Source organism: Salvia hispanica, chromosome 6 (assembly GCF_029641045.1).
Source record: "Salvia hispanica isolate PSC_SH4W2 chromosome 6, Shi_PSC_v1, whole genome shotgun sequence".
Classification (NCBI taxonomy): Eukaryota; Viridiplantae; Streptophyta; class Magnoliopsida; order Lamiales; family Lamiaceae; genus Salvia; species Salvia hispanica.
The window spans coordinates 15,810,901-15,830,176 of NC_142697.1; the positions used below are offsets into that span (position 1 = coordinate 15,810,901).

General features: G+C 37.9%; 2 protein-coding genes across 2 annotated transcripts; one reads left to right on the forward strand and one right to left on the reverse strand.

Annotated features, from left to right (window-relative positions):
• Positions 1–130: 130 nt before the first annotated feature.
• LOC125207372 (UDP-URONIC ACID TRANSPORTER 1-like) lies at positions 131–2,645 on the forward strand. The gene is made up of 4 exons (XM_048106675.2): positions 131–780; positions 1,493–1,596; positions 1,891–2,119; positions 2,336–2,645. The coding sequence occupies exons 1-4, from the start codon at positions 337–339 to the stop codon at positions 2,480–2,482; spliced, it is 924 nt and encodes a 307-aa protein (XP_047962632.1). The 5' UTR covers positions 131–336; the 3' UTR covers positions 2,483–2,645.
• Positions 2,646–2,756: 111 nt separating this feature from the next.
• Positions 2,757–9,030, reverse strand: LOC125207371 (calcium-transporting ATPase 4, plasma membrane-type-like). Its single transcript, XM_048106674.2, has 7 exons — positions 8,602–9,030; positions 6,818–6,872; positions 4,737–6,712; positions 4,492–4,650; positions 3,965–4,136; positions 3,567–3,865; positions 2,757–3,489 (listed from the first exon to the last, which is right to left on the reverse strand). The coding sequence occupies exons 1-7, from the start codon at positions 8,776–8,778 to the stop codon at positions 3,184–3,186; spliced, it is 3,144 nt and encodes a 1,047-aa protein (XP_047962631.1). The 5' UTR covers positions 8,779–9,030; the 3' UTR covers positions 2,757–3,183.
• Between the last annotated feature and the right edge of the window lie 10,246 nt (positions 9,031–19,276).

The following is a 19,276-nucleotide window of genomic DNA, read 5'->3' on the forward strand; positions in this document are numbered from 1 at the left end:
AATTTCACTATTATATATTACTACTATTATGTATAATAACATAGGATTGATAACGTGACATCGGAGGAAGATCGGGTAGAGTGGTGGTGTGAAGTATGCATTGTTGAAGCGTGAAAATTGAAATGAAAAGCCACGGATTAAGTGAAGTTAATCATGATATAGGCGCGGTTAGGCAGACTCCATCGCCTCCACCTATACAACAATAATTTGGAAACACACACCAACAATAATTCATCCTGCAATTGCAGAACACAGATCTCTGCAATTAATCCACAATGTCCAACAGGAAATGAAAATCCAACAATTCAATCCAAATCCAACAACACAAAATAAACAATGTCATCTAAGAAGGACGCAGTGTTCATCATCAGCCTCGTAATCCTGTGGTACTCTACCAACATCGGCGTCCTCCTCCTCAACAAATTCCTCCTCTCCAACTATGGCTTCTCCTTCCCCATCTTCCTCACAATGTGCCACATGTCCGCCTGTGCCGTCCTCAGCTACATCTCCATCATCTTCCTCAAACTCGTCCCCTTCCAGCGCCTCAAATCGCGCTCCCAATTCTTCCGAATCGCCACCCTCAGCATCGTGTTCTGCGCCTCCGTCGTCGGCGGCAACATCTCCCTCAAGTTCCTTCCCGTCTCCTTCAATCAGGCCGTCGGCGCCACCACTCCCTTCTTCACCGCGCTATTTGCGTATCTCATGACGCAGAAGCGGGAGGCCTGGGCTACCTATGCCTGCCTCATCCCTGTCGTGGCTGGCGTCGTCATTGCTAGTGGGGTATGTATGTATGTATGAGTTTTTTTTGCTTCTGATTCATCTGATGATAGATTTGTATTTTGTGATTTTTCTGCTGCATCATAACTAAGGAGATTTGTGGCTTTGATTGGCTATTTATACTAGATCTAAATATTGATGCATCCTAATTGATAGTGTGGTTTATGGTAACAACAATTAATTTCCGTTTTCCCTTGTTGGATCGATTCGATCTCTCACTTTTGTTACTACCTTTGGCTGTTCACTTTAGAAATGAATACCAGATCTGCGATCTTGTTACTTCGTGTGTTTTATTTATCACGGTATGTTTATTTAAGTGTTGCTTGTAATGTAACTAAATGATCTAAAGTTTAACGAATTTACCATGTTGTGCAAAGACTATACCTTCACTTGCGTGGTTATCTTTTGTTAGTTAGACATAATAGGATCGGCAGTGCTCATACATGTTGATTTCATTCACAATTCGCAATGTAATATCTATCCACTTCCTGTATATCTGCAGAAGTTGTCAACGTGCTCGAGCTACTTTCGTAGTTCCCTTAATAACAGTGAATGCTGCAACTGAGCTCTGTTCTGGAGCTATTAGTATATTCACATTTTGAATTTAGTTTAAAGCAGTACTTTCGTTGGTTAATGGCATCTGTACTAGCAATTGTTTCATATTCAATCTTGGTTTCTGGTTTCTGATATTACATTAGTTTCTCGTCTCTTGTAGGGCGAGCCCAGCTTCCATTTGTATGGATTTATTATGTGTATAAGCGCAACTGCAGCAAGAGCCTTCAAGTCAGTGCTTCAGGGGGTCCTTCTTTCTAGTGAAGGGTAAGTATCTAATCGAAATGTCTGCTAAACTATTTTCTGGACTCTCCTTTTGCCTTTCCTGTATGACTTCTTCTAGCTGAAAAAGGAAGCTTTAGGCAGTAAGTCTAGACTGTTTCACATTTTATTTTCTTCAATGATTAACAGATAGAAGCTGAAGGAGAAGCAACATATAGTCTAGCTGACTGTCTTAATAAAAACATTGTTGTATCCGTGTTTTGATAATCGTTCCTCTCTGTTGGAGTTGATCTTCTTTTTCTGAAAGCATAGTCGACAATATACCACTTGTTCTTGCAGGGAAAAGCTAAACTCCATGAATTTGATGCTTTATATGGCACCAATTGCTGTTGTAGTTTTGATCCCAGCTGCGTTTGTAATGGAGCCTGATGTGCTCGACTTAGTTGTCACGCTTGGAAAGGAACATAAATTCATGTGGACTTTTCTTTTCGTCAATTCAACAATGGCTTATGGGGCGAACTTGTGCAATTTCCTGGTGACTAAGCATACAAGTGCCCTAACGCTCCAAGTACGTTTTCCTCAACCAGCTTGTGTGTATGGATGGATAGTATTGAATACGTTTCTTTTAAGGGTGTTGACACCACAATACATATGATAAATAAGACCACTGATGTGATCAAATTAGCATAGTTCGACAAGAATTACTAATTTTATGGAACTTACACCACACTGCGAATTTGTTTATCTATCTGAAGTCTTCTGGTACTTGCTCATCTGTGATCAGGTTTTAGGAAATGCTAAAGGTGCAGTGGCGGTTGTCATCTCGATCCTCATCTTCAGAAACCCAGTCACCTTCATCGGTATTGCTGGTTACACCATGACAGTCATGGGTGTCGTTGCCTATGGAGAGTCCAAGAGGAGACTCAAATGAGCTTTCGTGGTGCTATTCTTTGCGCGTGATCTTATCCTATGTTCAGTAGGAATATATAGAGGCATCTATTTTAATTGCAACTACAAGAGACTTAAAGATCAGTGCTTGCACATTGTTGTGCAAAACCAGCTTTAGATAGTTAGATAGAGTTTATTTTTTGGCAGTTCCAATTTGCATTATATCATGCCCAGAATCAGACTAGTTGACAAGTTTAGAAATGTAAGCTTATTTTTAGTGATAAAATTATGGATTTATAACACAGCAAACAAGAACATAAAGCAAAAGAGAAACTTGAACAACAAAAGTAAGCAATAGTTCGAAATCAAAATAAAGATTCAACAGCAGATCCTAAATACAGGGATTTTGGTGTGCTGTTGCTGCAAGTTCTTCACACATCGGCGTCGCAGTTGAAGCCAAAGGCAGTTCGAAAAGATAGAAATCACGCTTCAACACTCTTCAAATTTGAATGTGATGAGCAAAAATCAGAATATTTGCACCAAAAAAGGCCCATAATCTTAAAATGATGTACAGTTCTACGTCAGCACCAACAACGGAAACATGGCTTCAACTTCACAAATGTGTTTGATCATCTGTGAAATCTTTTTCGTTCTTACCTTATTAAAGATCTCAAAGAAAGTGTCAGTGGGCCGAAATGGAAACTGCAAAACTCCATTCAAGTCAGAGCTGGAAAAATATGCTATTTAAGCAAGTTCTGGACCAGTTGGGAGCGCATCATAACCGTCGTGCTGTGACGGAGTCATGTTGTTCTTGACAGGAATGCACTTCAAGACTACAGCGATAGGCATGCCCACGGAGCCCAATGCAATACTGAGTAGCCACAGCTGCCAATTCAATGGGACGGTGCTGGCAAACGCGCCCAGAAACTCGACTATAATTACTTGGAAGACGACTGTGGCCGCAATGATTCCCAAGAATATCCAGTTACCAAACAGCCCGTGGAAGATGTTGATCTTCTCAATCTCGCGACTGTTGATCTCGTTGAACACCTGGATGCATACAGGAAAGATGAATTCATAATTCTGAATTTTTTACAGTGTGATGAAGAAAATGGAGAAACAATTACCTGACAGAAGACGAAGGTGTTGAAGATGAAGGTATTGAGCACTTCAGTGGCATTAGAGCCCGTGAGCCCCAATATTTGCTTCCCGATGAAATTGAGGACAAGCAGAATAGCTAACTGATAGATGCTCTGACCGAAGATATTCCTCCACATAGTCCTCGTTATGAAGCTTTCGTTTCTTCGTACTGGAGGTCTCTGCATCAGGCCGTCATTTGGAGGCTCGGTGGCCAGTGCAAGTGCACCTAGAGTGTCCATTATTAGGTTCACCCACAGCAACTGCACAGCTGTGAGGGGAGCTGATCCTGAAGGGACAAGAAAAGAAAAGCAGTGTTGTGTCTTATTTCATGGAAAGTAAGTGCTCGAGCTTAGGAGAAAATGAGATGCAGAGTGAGAAAAGTTACCTGATACACAAGCAGATATGAAGTTGATCATGAGAGCAACAATGTTGACAGTCAGCTGGAATTGAACGAATTTCTGAATATTGATGTACACTGAGCGTCCCCATTTTGCAACATTTACAATAGTTGAGAAATTGTCATCTAGCACAATCACATCTGCACTTTCTTTTGCAACCTGGTTAAATTGTTCGATGGGTGATTAGAGGTTCTATCCATGAACTTGAACATTTAAAATAGTTTTGTCATCAGTCAGCAATCAGCATCCATATGTCAAAAGATGTTCACATGCTATTCACCATAAGAAAATTTTGCATGCCTTTTGATTGTTCTGGGGTTGAGCTTGGAAACAAATGTTATTGAAAAAAGTGATGCATTAGAAAGAAAATATTGGAAACATGAAAGTGTTGGATTGTATTCTGGGAGAATGAATAGGAAATGGATTCTTAGAGAAGAAGAAATATAGAAACGCATGGGACTGTGTTCAGTACTTAAAACAGGCATCTGTTGTAGGAAACATAATATAATCAGACCTCTGTTCCTGCAATGCCCATAGCAAGTCCAATGTCTGACTCATGCATAGCTGGAGCATCATTTGTCCCATCGCCTGTAACTGCAACGACCTCTCCTAGTTCATTTCTTGATGTCTTCACTAGAGTATGCTTGTCTGTTGGTGAGGACCGTGCCATTACCTAATCACAATATATCAGCACTTCAAATCATGATTTTGAAAAAGTGGAGTATCTGCATGTACTACATACTAGTATTTGTTATCCACCTTTAGTTTTGGTATTAGTTCCTTCATCTGGTTAATACTTAGAGAACGAAACTCTGGCCCTTCTATAGCAAGATCACCTTCTTTAAGAATACCACACTCTCTAGCAATAGCTTTAGCTGTATTAATATTATCACCAGTAACCATGCGCACAGCAATGCCAGCATCTAAACAGGTCTTAACTGCTTTCTTCACACCAGGTCTAACCGGATCCTTGATTCCCACTATTGCAATCAATGTATAGTCACTCTCAGGGATACTATCCTCGGGAGAACCATTGTCAATATCTTTAAAAGCTAAGCAGAGTGTGCGTAAAGCTTCATTAGCAAACCCATTGATGATATCCGAGATAGAGCTTACTTGCTCTTCTGACAACTCGACAACCTCCCCATCAGCATTAATTACCCTGCTGCACGCTTTTAGTATGATCTCTGAAGCACCTTTGCAGAAAGCTCGAGTCTTGCCATCTGGAAGTGACACAAGAACAGACATCTTTTTCTTTTCAGAATTAAAAGGTTCAACCTTCAATATCTTACAGACTTTGCGTTGCTCCTCGAAATCACCTAAAAGCAATCCGTATTCTAGAATCGCTGACTCCGTTGGTGTACCCAGAATTGACCTCTTTCCATCTTTATCATTGACAACCTCAGCTCCTGTGTTGTTAAATACTCCTTGCAAGAGAACAGATAACACTTGTTCTGATATATAGCTATCTAATGCATCCTTGTGTCCACTGGCATCAACCTCGTTTGATTTTCCAGAGAGCCATATTTTACTGACAACCATGTGGTTTGTGGTTAATGTACCTGTTTTATCAGTACAAATGCACGTAGCAGAACCCATCGTTTCACATGCTGACAAATGCCTTACTAGTGCCTTCTCCTTCATTAATTGCTTCATCGCGAAGGCAAGACTAAGTGTAACCGCAAGGGGCAATCCCTCAGGAACAGCAACAACGATAATGGTCACTGCAGTAGCGAAGTAGTTCAAAAGCAACAAAGCATCACTAGAGCCCCATTGGCTAATTTCACCGCGAAGTCCCTTCTCAATCAAAAACCTGACAGTCAGGACTAGAAAAGTCAAAACAGCAAAGCAAAGTCCAATTTTACCAATAATTGTCGCAACACCATTCAGCTTGACCTGCAGAGGGGTCTCATCATCTCCACACTCACTTAGAGTTTCCATCAACTTTCCCCATTCAGTTCTCATTCCAACTGTAGTCACCAACATTTTACCAGACCCATCTTGAACTTTTGTTCCTGCAAGAAGAAATGGTCTTTTTTCGTATATGTTTATGGGCACACTTTCACCAGTCAAACTTGACTGATCAATCAACAAGTTAAACCCGGATATGAAAATTCCATCAGCTGGAACCTGGTCTCCAATGGACAGAATAACAATATCTCCAACAACCAAATCATATATGGAGACTTTCTGTCGAACTCCATCCCTAGTGACATTGATAAATATCTTCTTTTTCTCCTTATCCAACTCTTTGAACTGTAATGATTGCTTATAATCACTAATTGCAGTAACCATGACCACAAGAAGTATGCTGAGGATAATTCCCAGACCATCATATGTACCCTTTGGCCAACCTTCAGTAGCAAGACCTACTCCAATAGACACCACAGCGCAAACAATAAGTATAATTAGTGTCAAGTCATGCAAAGCCTCCCATACAAACACCCAAAAACCTTTAGAAGGTTTCTCAGTGTAGCGATTGGCACCATATATACTTTGCCTTGCGGGTACATCACTTGAGTTCACTCCTTTTTCTAGAGAAACATTCAATCTATCAGCAAGTCCATCAATGCCTTTGAGTTTAGTTAAAGTCTTAATGTCATAAGAAGCAACAAGTGATCCAAGCTTATCAGGGTGTATTTTAAACCCCGCAAGCCTAGCTTCTTCCTGAAGCCCATTTTGGATATCCTTTTCTATATCTTCTTCCACTGGTTCAGGGTGAGTTCTTTTTGCACCTACAGAGAAAGAAGACAGATGTCAGAAAAATAAGAGCAGAATGCTAAATCATAACCAAACATTGAGTATTGTAACTGACAAACCAACATGAGCAGAAGCCTTACCGTTAAGAAACCTGAGGGCAGCCGTTTGAGCATAGAAAGAAATACGAATCTTTTCCTGGTTATAATAAAGAAAAGTTGCACCATCAGATATACAATGGGCCATGAAGGTAATTAAGATGATGCAACTTAGGGAAACATATAAAACTATTATGAACAGATATTAACCAAGACTCAAGGGCCATGATACACTAGAACCACCTCCGAGCCAATCAATATCATCACTAGAAAAAGAATGAATATCAGAACATAGAATTTGTCCAGTCAAGGCTGGGTTTGTAGATTTTATCTATGTGAAATACACTGATGTATCTACCATTAATCTATACCAAATTTACAAGAGTATGTTTTCTTAGGTTAATATCGACCAAACACCGGCCTTATATTTAACTCAAGACCAATAAGTGTTGACCATTAGTAAACTTGAGAAAATGTAAATTAAATGGAAGAAAAAGTGATAATTGAGTACATAAACATACAAAGAACCTTGTCAGCATACTTTCAAATAGACGTGTGCACGCAGAATTATTAGTGTTTATTTACTCAAATATTAACTTTTGACTTACATTTCCTAAATTTTACCAAAAGGATCATGAAACTAGCCCATGTGCAATGTCAGCATGGCCCCTCACAGTCACAACAACCAGTCCCATTATAAATTTCTATGACCCACATACTAGTTCAGAATTAATTTTGTGTAGGCCCTCAGATAAACATCTCATAATCCATTAGACTCAAGTGGTCGATGAATAAATGAAAGTCAAATAAAAGGCATTGTTGTTAGCCGGGTCAATTCCATGTAAAAGACCTTTAGCCGACTACGCTGAAATAGTTCCGAAAAGCAACACTAGAAACCGTCATGATTTTAAAGACAAACAACCATTCCCAAAAGCCATTGGTCATGCAAAGGCTGCTAATGACTATTCCCTCCCTCACTCTTTTATGCGGTAAAATTAGTTTTGTGATTTCAAGTAGAAACAACAGCAAAAACGCAGAAAAATATAACTAGTCTTCATAGAGTAGATCTTATTCAAGAGAAACATATTGAGTTGTTAGTGTTTACTAAGTTTTTAAAGCTACAGACTACAGCAGTAGTAAGACGAACCAGCAAAATACTATAAACATGATTTATTAAGGAGTAGTGGACAGTAATTAAGATAAAGAGAGCACATAGTTTAAAGGCAGCATTAGACTATACTCATACCTTTTCGTTATAGTATATGAGAGTATTCTTTTTATTCCAGAAGATAAACAGATTTGAAAAGTCAAAATCCCGTTTAAAATTTCGAAAATTAGATCTGATATACCCTTGGCAACGAAACCCTACACTCTACACTCTACAGTAATACAGATCTGTGGTCCTTTACAAGCACAAGGAAACAAAGAGATAAGTTCTTCTTTTTCGCTTTATGAAACACATCCAATAAATTAACCTAACAATTGCAACCAAATTATCGTTCTCTAACAACCAAAAGAAATATAATAAATCATGATACTTTTTTAAAACTTTGCTTTGCCTGCAAAAAAAACTCATTTTTCTGAAGATATTCAGGAATCTCAATTTTCACAAAATAATATCTCTTCAAAAATTAAGCACATAACGCAACAAACAGTTTACGCCTAACAATCAGGAAAAATTGACGAAGTATCAAATGAAATTAAAAAATAAAATAAAATACTATCCCCACAGAAAGGAAAATTTATGTTAAAAGTTAAACAAAACAAACATTTCATAAAGTGATGTAGTTGGAAAAGCACAGAACGAAAAGAAGCATGAATATACGCACACTGAGTTTCTTGAGCTGCTCTTTGGCTTCGGATCGCTTCTCAAGATCTGCGGCGTACCTGAACCTTCTGCGGCGGTTCTTGACGAGCTTCCCGACGGCTTTCCGCCAATTTTTGAGCGCCTCATCTGACCTATTCCTGTGGTCCAAATCGAACTCCGGTGGTATAAAATTGTCCATGAGAGATTAGATTGGCCGGCTTTAGGGTTCCTCAAAACGTATGTATACGCACACAGTAGTGGAGAAGTGAGAGAAACAGAGTGATGATGAATGAATGACGACGATCAGTGCGCTGATATCGCTCGTCTCTTTTATTGCTGCAAATCTTTTATGGATATACCAAAGTTGTTGAACATATTTTATTTCGAAAGATGGTATACAAGAAGGAGTAGTATAATTTCTTAGTTGACGCTTTGCACTTCGTGGTTACCATAGCTCTGCTCTGCGACTCATTGACAAGGCATTTTATTTTCATATAGTATTACTCAATTTACTCTTTCTTCCGTCTGCAAAATGTTGTCCATGTTTAGAGCATCCGCAATGGTAAATAGGCCAGCCATAGGCCAGCCATTCTCTCCCCTGCCACGTCAGCAACACTCAAAAAACCCCCTGCCACATCAGATTTAGGCCAGCCATAGGCCAGCCGCAATAAAAATAATTCAAAATACACTACATTTACGGAATTAAAATACGGAATTAAATTTACGACACATATACGGGAAAAATAATCCATTCCATTAAAAAAAAGTACAAATTTTTTTTTTAAAAAAATACATGATTCTTTTCAAAAAAAAAAGGGCTTCAACACACGGGCCCCGCCGATCTCTACTCCTCGTCGCCGTCTCCGTCGTCGTCGCCGCCCCCGCTGCCGCTGCCGCCACCCGTGGTATCTGAGCCCACGTCGGAACCCGCAAGCCGTGCCCTCGCGGCGGCTAAATCGGCACGCATGCTCTCGAGCATCTCCTGAAGAAACATCTTCTCCGTGGGGTCTGTGGCGGCCCTCCACTCCTGTAAGACCTTGTACATCTGATCCCGCGTATGGTTACGCGAATGGAGAGTGTACTCGAGTGGGGCGGGTGGGAGGGCGGAGGACTGGACCTCGCAGGGCGATAGGGGGGATCCGCCCCTCGCAGCTCGCTGCGCCCGCTTCTGGCCAATCGGGCGGGGGCGACCTGTAAATGAAGGAGGAGACGAAAACTCCTCGACATCCGGGGGGAGGTCGTGGGATCCGCCGCTGCTGCCGCTGTAGTCGCCGCTATAGTTCAGTCGCTGCTTCTTCGGCCACCCAGCGTCGCACCCCGCCCGGAACATCTCGGAGTCCTTCAGCAACAAGAAGCACTCCCAGAAGGTGAACTCCTTATACTTCCCCTCCACGGGGAACTGACCCGTGGCTATCCTCCGGGCGTCCTCCTCGGTCTGCCCACTCTTGAGCTGACGGAGGGCGTTGGCGTACAAGTTCGCAAAACGGCCCACCGCGGCCCTGGTGCGCTCCCACCCCTTCCGGACCTCCTCGTTGCTGAAGTCCTTCCCCTGCGGGCAGTGCCTCCTATAGGCAGCTCTGATCTTCGCCCACATGTTGACGACCCGCTGGTTGTTCGCAACCAGCGGGTCGTCGCACACCTCCAACCAGCCCCTGGCCACCCCGACGTACTCATCCTCCGTCCACTTCCTCCGGGTCGGGGTGTGGTCAACCGCGGGCTGCGATGACTCGCCAACCGCCTTCGCCTTCCCCCTCGTCTTCTTCTTCGGCGCGGCCCGCCTCGCCGGAACGGGAGTATCCGGATCATCGAGATCGATCCCCATGTCATGCAACGACAGAAGGTCATCGCCATCGCCAGTGAACTGCGTCTCCGCTGGGGTCGAAGTGTGAGACGACGCCGCCAAAAAATCAAGAGACGGCCGATATACCGGGTCCCCTCCCGGTGACCCCTGCCCCTGCAACCCCCCCTGCATCCCGGGATACATACCATGCTGCACCCCCCCCCTGCCCCCCGCCCTGCCACATCATCCCCATCATCTGCTGCAGCATCATCTGCTGCTGCATCTGGGGCATACCCCCCCACCCGGGCGCTGACTGCCCGCCGCTCCCCTGCCCGCCCGTCATCCCCCACGGCATACCCCCCGGCATCCCACCAAGCATACCCCCCCCCGGCGCACCAGCCATCATCCCCATCATCTGATTCCAAGGGATGTTAAATCCCGGGCCCATCTGCCCCCATCCAGATCCCACAGGTACTGTGGGAGTCTGAGAGCCACTCGTCGCCGGGCTGGACTCGTTGTTGTGATCCATCGCTCAATAATGCTCTTGTACAGAAAGTTAGAGAGAGAGAAAACTCGTTAAAACAAGTGGTGCAAATGAAAATGAAACGAAAATCGCGTTTATATAGGTTTTTAAAAAAAAAAAAAAAAAAAAAAAAACGGAAAAACCCGCTGGCCGATCGCTAGCCGATTTGGCCTCTGCAATGGCGGCCAGCGCATCGGCTAGCGCATCGGCCAGCCCACGCCGATGCGCTCGCCGATTTCGCGCTGGCCGATTGCAATGGTTCGGCTAGCCGATCGGCTAGCGCGACGAATCGGCTAGCCGGTCGCTAGCCGACCATTGCGGATGCTCTTAACTCGACACGAGCTTTAAGAAATATAAAAAGAAGTTAGTGAAATATAGGCTCCACATTTATATATTACTCCCTCCGTCCACCATTAAGAGTCTCATTTATTGGCGGTACGGGTTTTAAAAAATATTAAGAAAAGTGAGTGGAAAAAAGTTAGTGGAATAAGGGTTCCACTTGTGTATATTAGTTTTAAATGAAATGTGAGTGGAGTTAGTGGAAGGTAGAACTCTATTACCATTTATGATAAAAATGAACCGGGACTCCTATTCGCGGACGGACTAAAACGGAAAAACGAGACTCCTATTCGTGGACGGGAGGAGTACTTTAATAATAGAATGTGAGTGTAATGAATAAAATGGAAAGTGAGGTCCATTTACCCAAAACTTTAAAAATAAATAAATAAAAAGTGGATAATATTTTACGGACGGACCAAAATGGAAAAACTGGGCAACATTTTACGGACAGAGGGAGTATAAATTATATGGATTTTCAATATGTAGTAGTAATTTTCATTCGCAGCTTACCATTTTACTGAACAAGTCGTACGCATTTGGATTTCATATAGTACTAATTTACTTTAACTTAAATGGATTTTCAATATTTCATTCGTAGCTTACCAAGAACTTAAACTCGAAGTCATTAGACTCATTACTACTACTTTATAGGAAGAATATCCTTAGTAACAGATTTACATACAATTAATAAGATCGAATTTGGATCACACGTATACACTTTTATGTAGTATAGACCTCATAAAATCTGACTTGATTCAATATATCGATGAATATTTAGAAAATATTGAGGGGGGAAATTTAAAAGGAAGTGAAATAATGGAAGAAGTGTATCAATATTTGATAAGTTTGTGTGTTGCATTGATTGAATTAGCTAAACAGCTTTACATTTGGATCTATGTACAGCTGGGAGGTTTAGTAATACGGTCCAAAATTCAATTGATTATTTATAGGAGAATTCTTAATTATTGGAGGTGCTAACTACTAAGCATTATTGAATAAATAATGTTGTGTCAGGTGTCTCTTACTATATCGATGAGGTTTTTTTTTGTACCATAGACTAATTTGAGTGTGACATATGCCGCTATTATTCGAATATGCACTAGTATTAAAAGATTAAGTATTGAATAAAACACGACATTAGATACATTTCGCGATTAGAATATTAGCTTTAAATAATATAGTCACAATTTATTCAACAATTGTCCCAGAGGAAGTTAATCTTTGGAGATCATATAGCTGCCTATGTAACAATTGTGGGAACAGTAACATCAAAAATAAAAATAAAAATAAATCATGTACAAGTTTCACATTTTCTTAAACCAAAAAAATACTATTTGCTAAGCATGCCCACTCAAATATATAAATGTCTAATATTAGAAAGAAAAAGGTAAAGTTACACTGAGTAAAAGAGATAGCGAGAATATATAGATTTTAAAAACTAAACCATAAATTTAGTATTTGGTGAATGCACAATATGCATACTTATATACTCCCTTCGACCCAGCTTAGATGCCACATTTCTTAGCTGACATATGATTTTAGGAATTGTTAATTAATGTGGTTAATTGGAGAGATGCAGTAGTATTAAATGGAAAGAGAAAGAGAGTAGAATATTTAATAGGAGGGAGAAAAAAGTTGTAAATGTATTAATTAGAGAGGGTAAGGTTGGTTGGGACAAACTAAAGTGCTTCGTAAAAGAAGCGTTTGTACAATTCGTCATACAACAAAAAAGAATTAGGTACTCCTATATACGTGTTAAATACTAGTACTCCCTTAAACATTTTGAAATTTGAATGGTTCTGGATCTGGAAGCTGGCTTGAATAGTATGCTTTCTAATTTTTTAAAAGATCAGAATAGTTCATTCAAAAGAATAGTCAAAGAATATAAATATTAATAAACCAGCATATTTTTTATAATATAATCCAAATGTCATTGGAGTATATTGAAATCCGGCATGACTATGCCGGCAGATTCAATAGATTTCACATGCCAGACCATTCTGTTGTAGTTATATAGCACATGGCGACTACGAGATTAGTTTTCGATTAATTTAGTAGTTAGTACAAATGATACTTTGTCATTCCCCCACACCACTGATAGTATAACTTATAAGTTATAACTATAACTGACATCAATTTATATAAAAATACTAGTCCGTATTATTTATGAGAATCTACGTAGATTTGAATTTATATTTTCAAATTTCAAGTATATGCATCTACCAAAAAATGATGTAGTAATATTTTTATGTCTGATCGTGGCTCCCCATCATTTTTTTCTCTCTTCGTGTTCTGAGTGGGTCGCTTTATTTGTTATGGAATCCACTATCTCTAATTCTTAATTGTTGCTTTCAATATCGATGAATCTTCTCAAAATTTTGTATTAGTTTTGTTGATTACTTTCCACATATATGAGATTTGATTAGCAATTGTCACGGTTGCGGTGCAGACCATGGATTAAGTAAAATTAGAAGTTATTTGTTCCAACTCCATTGGTACAAGACTTTGGAAAAGTGTCTTAAAACTAAAATCGCGCGCACTTGTTTCAAAATGGATAGTATCATACCAATGTGAAGTTTAGGTGCATATGACGATACTCATAGTGATATCAGAGCTCGGGATCGGGATGACATGGTGTGTTCGTCAGGGGTGGACTTACATGGAGGCATGAGGCTCCTTGGAAACCCACCCTTTTTAGCTATTACTATATAGTACTTTGTAATCATAAGGAATTTTACAATAGTTAGCTAGCTTAGTTGGTTGCCACAGACGACTGGTTACCACTTGATCTTGGGTTTGAATGCTGTTTTTCCTACATTTTCATTTCAAATTCTTGCTGCTTTAATTAGTTTAATTCTTACAACTACTTTCATTCTTTGTATATTTTTTCTTAACTAGTTTCATTTGTGAAGGTTTTTTATTTTATTTTCTTGGCTAGTTCATTATCTACTCCCGTTACCTAATTCATTTTTATTTTATAATTAATTCATTAACTATTAATTAATTAATTATTTTAATTTTCTCAGACAATCATTTTTATTTATTTTTCTATTTGTGTAAATATTGTTATTGTAAGATTTGAAAGTAATGATCTTTAATTTATATTTCTCATTCTCCAATTATTTAACTCTTCTCATAAGTTTTCTACGTCGATTTGTTTACTGCATCATCAATAGTACTAAAAATACGCAAATATTATTAATCATAAGGAATTTTACAGTAGTTAGCTAGCTTAGTTGGTTGCCACAGACGACAAGTTACCACTTGATCTTGGGTTCAAATCTTTCCGGCTGTTTTTCCTACATTTTCATTTCAAATTCTTGCTGCTTTAATTAATTTAATTCTTACAACTACTTTCATTCTCTATATATTTTTTCTTAACTAGTTTCATTTGTGAAGGTTGATAAGGCTAATTTCATGCATCGGTTATATAGTGAAAAACACTACATTTTGCTGGGTCTAACACAGTTTCTAAGCCAGGTGTGTGAAAGAATCGCTAGATCCAGGAGATGCTGGAGGAAACAGTCTAGCGAAGGAATGAAGAAGAAGTGAGCAGAACTTAAGGAAAAGAAGGCTAGAAGAAGGGAGTCAATAGCTGAGGGCAACAAAGTCTATCTATACTTCGCTGGGCCCCACTTCAACACCTATAAATAGAGGAGCATGCAATACACAATATATACCACTTTTTTTCACTCTTAGCTCACACACAACACACACACTTGGGAAATGAGAGTTCTGGGATAGTTAGGTTTTAAGGGTTCCAATCTTCAGAGAAATTCCGTCGTAACACCGTCCGCGTGAGGGCGAAGATACAATCTATTTACTTTCGGTTCTTTTGCACTCGATTTCGTTCGAACTTCACTTTTGGAAGTCGATTTGGTTGTTGATGTTACTGATGATCTATGCATTTCTTAGTTTTCGTTATATTTGTGTTATTTCGTGTTGATCTACGTCGATCCTACTGTTAAGAGTTTTTATTTCGGCAAGTCGCATGTTGATCTCTGTTTTTGTTACTTTGGTGCTCGATCTGGGGAATTTGGCTGTAGATCTGCGGTGTTGTTGTTGATCGAAGGTTGTTGGTTGAATCTGAAGTTATGAAATGTTTTTTTTTTGCTGGAGTTTGTGTCGGATGCTTGGATCCGGAGTGGATTTAGCATCCGAGGTTGGATTTGAACAGGGGAAGTCGAGTTATGCATGGATTTTGAGTTTTCTGTTTACTTTCTGTTTTGCTTCGTCTAGCATCCGTAGATATGTTTAGTTCTTAATTGTTCTTCATTAAATCGTTAAAATCCAGTCTGCTCTGTTCCGATTTCGCTCATACTGTTTCTTCTGAGTTTTTATGCAAATTGGTTGGAGAAGATGATGTCGTTGTTAGTTAGTACCGTAGTTAGTTGTTTTTCCAGCTTTTCGTCCGTACTCTGCTTTTTCAGTTGTGGTCCCCACCGTCAGTTTATTTCCCAGATCTAGGTAATTAGAATAGTTTCTCAGATCTGGTGATTGTTTCGATTCTAGTTTACGTGCATGCTTTTGTTGTTTCGCCTAGATCTAGCTGTTAGCGTAGCAGTTTAAAATCTCAAGTTTAAGTTTAATTTTCTCAACCCAAAAAAAATGCGTGGCAGTAGCCAACCCAAAAACAATTTCCAAATCCTTGAGCATGATTATTACGCATCCATCTCTATGGGATCGATCCCTACTTCCATGTGCTAGGTTTTAGTAAAGTGGTTGAGGGTTTTTTAAGAAGTGCTCTGTGTGTCCGACGACCAGTGAGTTCCTAGACCGTGTGATCTAGTGGATTTGCTGGACTTAGGAAACCTGTTATTTCTTTCTGTGCACACAGTGACTACCCACACACCAGTTGTGTCTCTTCAAAGGTTTTTTATTTTATTTTCTTGGCTAGTTCATTTATCTACTCCTGTTACCTAATTCATTTTTATTTTTATAATTAATTCATTAACTATTAGTTAATTATTTATTTATTTTAATTTTCTCAGAAAATCATTTTAATTTATTTTTCTATTTGTGTAAATATTGCTATTGTAAGATTCTAAAGTAGTGATCTTTAATTTATATTTCTCATTCTCCAATTATTTATCTCTTCTCATCAGTTTTTTATGTCGATTTGTTTACTGCGTCATCAATAGTACTAAAAATATGCAAACATTGTTTATACTCCATCTGTTCCATAGTAGTGGAGTCATTTCTTTATTTCGGGACGTTCCATCATAATAGAGTCATTTACGTATTTAGCAAAAAGTAACAATCATGGGTCCGCCACTGCCCTTAGTTTATTATCTCTCTTACTTTATTCTCTGTATTCCTACTTTATTATCTCTTCGCTTAACATATTTTCTAAATCTCCGTGCCGAGAAAAAGTGGCTCTACTACTATGGAACAGAGGGAATAGTAATTTGGACCCCCCAGTGTAAAAATCCTGGGTTCACCACTGGTGTTCGTGATTCGGTCGATTGCTTTGCATATTCCCGGTATTCCTATGTGGTCTTGAATCTTGTTATCAGAGTACAAGTTTGAGACGAGTCCTTGTGGCCCAGGTTTGATCAATTGCTTTGCACGTTCTCTGTATTCTTGTGTGGTCTTGATCATTGGCAGACGCACGTTCAGATCGGGGAGGGCTTAAGCCCCTATACAAAACATTTTTTTGAATTTTTTCTATTTTGAAAATGATTAAAAATTCTGAAATTTATCTTCAGCCCTCTCTGAATTAATGTTGTTGAAGATTAAATCATCAATAGTTGAGTACAAAGAGGGGTAGAAATGAATACGAAATCAAAAATTATGGAGGATAAAATGAAGAATAACGTTGACGAGTTGAGTTTGAGGAAGATAATGACTTTATTACAACTAATATTATAAACTTCCAAGTAAAATGTGTCAAGATGTTGTACATTTTTATAAAATGCCGGTTCATTTATTGGCTATTAAATTAAATTAAAAGTACAGCTAATTTTCAATTTGATAACTCAGTTTCTAATTAATGAATTCTAAATTTTCGTCTCTTCTAGTAGCATAACTCTTTCCGAAATCATAATTTACAAAGTACTCTTTCATTTTTCTTTCCATATAATCGATGCAAACTCAAATTTTATTTTCTTAGTAACTTTAATTCATAGTTAAATTTTTAGACTTTTTTCTTTTTCAACTTAATTATGAAAAAACTTCTTGTATTATTGCTATAGTTTTTTATTATAAAAAAATATTTATAAAAAATAGCCTTTTTTTTTTATTTCTATATGTTCACCAAAATTAAAAGCGTTTTTATTTATAGAAAGTTTTGACCAATTAACCCCCCTCTTATTGTATTTTACCATTGTTTCTCTTTATCTTTTTACGGTACCAATAAGTATTAAAACTTGTTTCATCTACAAGATTATTTTTTGTAGATAATGAGATTGCATATAGTCAGTGGCGGAGCTATGATTTTAATCATGGGAGGCCCAAATTATTAAATTTTGTTAAATTGTTTCGGTGTCGAGTTGTTTCAGTATCTACAACATGGAATTAACTCGAACATAAGTAATAGAGAGATGTATGCGAGAGATGGATAATGCGATAATTAGAGGATGGTAATAAAAATAGAGATACAGTGACAACGTCAACATCGATATAATTAAAGAATATTTTTTTTATAATAAAGCGCATAGTATTAAAATTAATTTTGCTAATACTATATACTCCCTTATGAAATAAAAGAGTTATTTTCTATTCTAAATTTTTAATAATAAATAGCATATCATCAAAATTAATTTTAAATAATATTATACTATGACATAGGGTCATATTCTAATGCTTATAGCACCCTAATCCAAAATCAAGATCAAATCTTCACCTTTAGATTTTAAAATGAGTGGATGAGATTAAATCTCACAAATCTCAATAAATAGTAGACAAAATATCAACAAAAGGATAATATCGTCATTATGTTCTCATATGATAATTTTCGTGAATGTTTTTTTATATCAACATAGTGTATTACAAATATCAACAATATGACATAAGAATATCAAAACTGGTACAATAAAATATCAACACATATTTATTGAGATTTTTACATGATAATATTGAGATTTTTTGATATATTTGTTGATAAAAATATGGTTACCAACATTTTCGAAAACTAAAATAAAAAATATTAAATTTCATCATCCGAACATCGTCGGATCATATGCAATTGAAATCTCGTTGGAATCCTTATAAAATTATCTTTAATTTGATATATTTTTTGTGAAAAAATAATTTAAATCGAGAGAGTTACGTAAATTTAAAGTTTTAAGATGATTTTAATGAGAGAGAAGTGACATTAATACCCTCTAAATTTATTTATTAATTTTCTTAATTAAAAATGTAATCCATGTGACGTTATTTCAATCACTAGATCTTCTAATCTAATGGCTAAGATTTAGTCTTAATTTGAGATTGCTAATTAGTTAGCAATTGATCACTCCCCTTATGACATATTTACATATTTATGCTCTTAAATTATGAAAATTATTCTTAATAGTTACAAAATAAAATTATGTATAAAAGATTACTAGCTATAAGATTATAAATTACTAGAAAAAATAAACAAAATTATTTATATTTAAAAATATAATAGGACATAAACATATTCAGGAGAAAATATAAGGAGATATAGAAAAATATTAACATCATATTATAAGGAGATTAATTAATGATAAAAAAAATTCTTAATGCAGCTCAGGGCTTGAATCACTTAATTAAAAGTGAACTGTCCTTACCAATTGCACCGCTAAAAACTTTGTTAAATGACTAGTACATATATAATACTCGTTCTTCTGTCCCATATTAGATGTCACACTTTTTTTTTTAATTTGTCTCATAAAAGATGTCATATTTCATTTTTTTAGAAAAAACTCTCTCTTACATTGATATAAATATATTATCTTCTCTCTCTACCTAACACACAAAACAATTTCACCTAAACTCCCGTGTCAATCTCCAAGTGTGTCATTCATTAGAGAACGGAGAGAGTATATAGGTAAAGTTTGAAAGGGTGAGGGGCCCAAGGGCTCTCCTAAC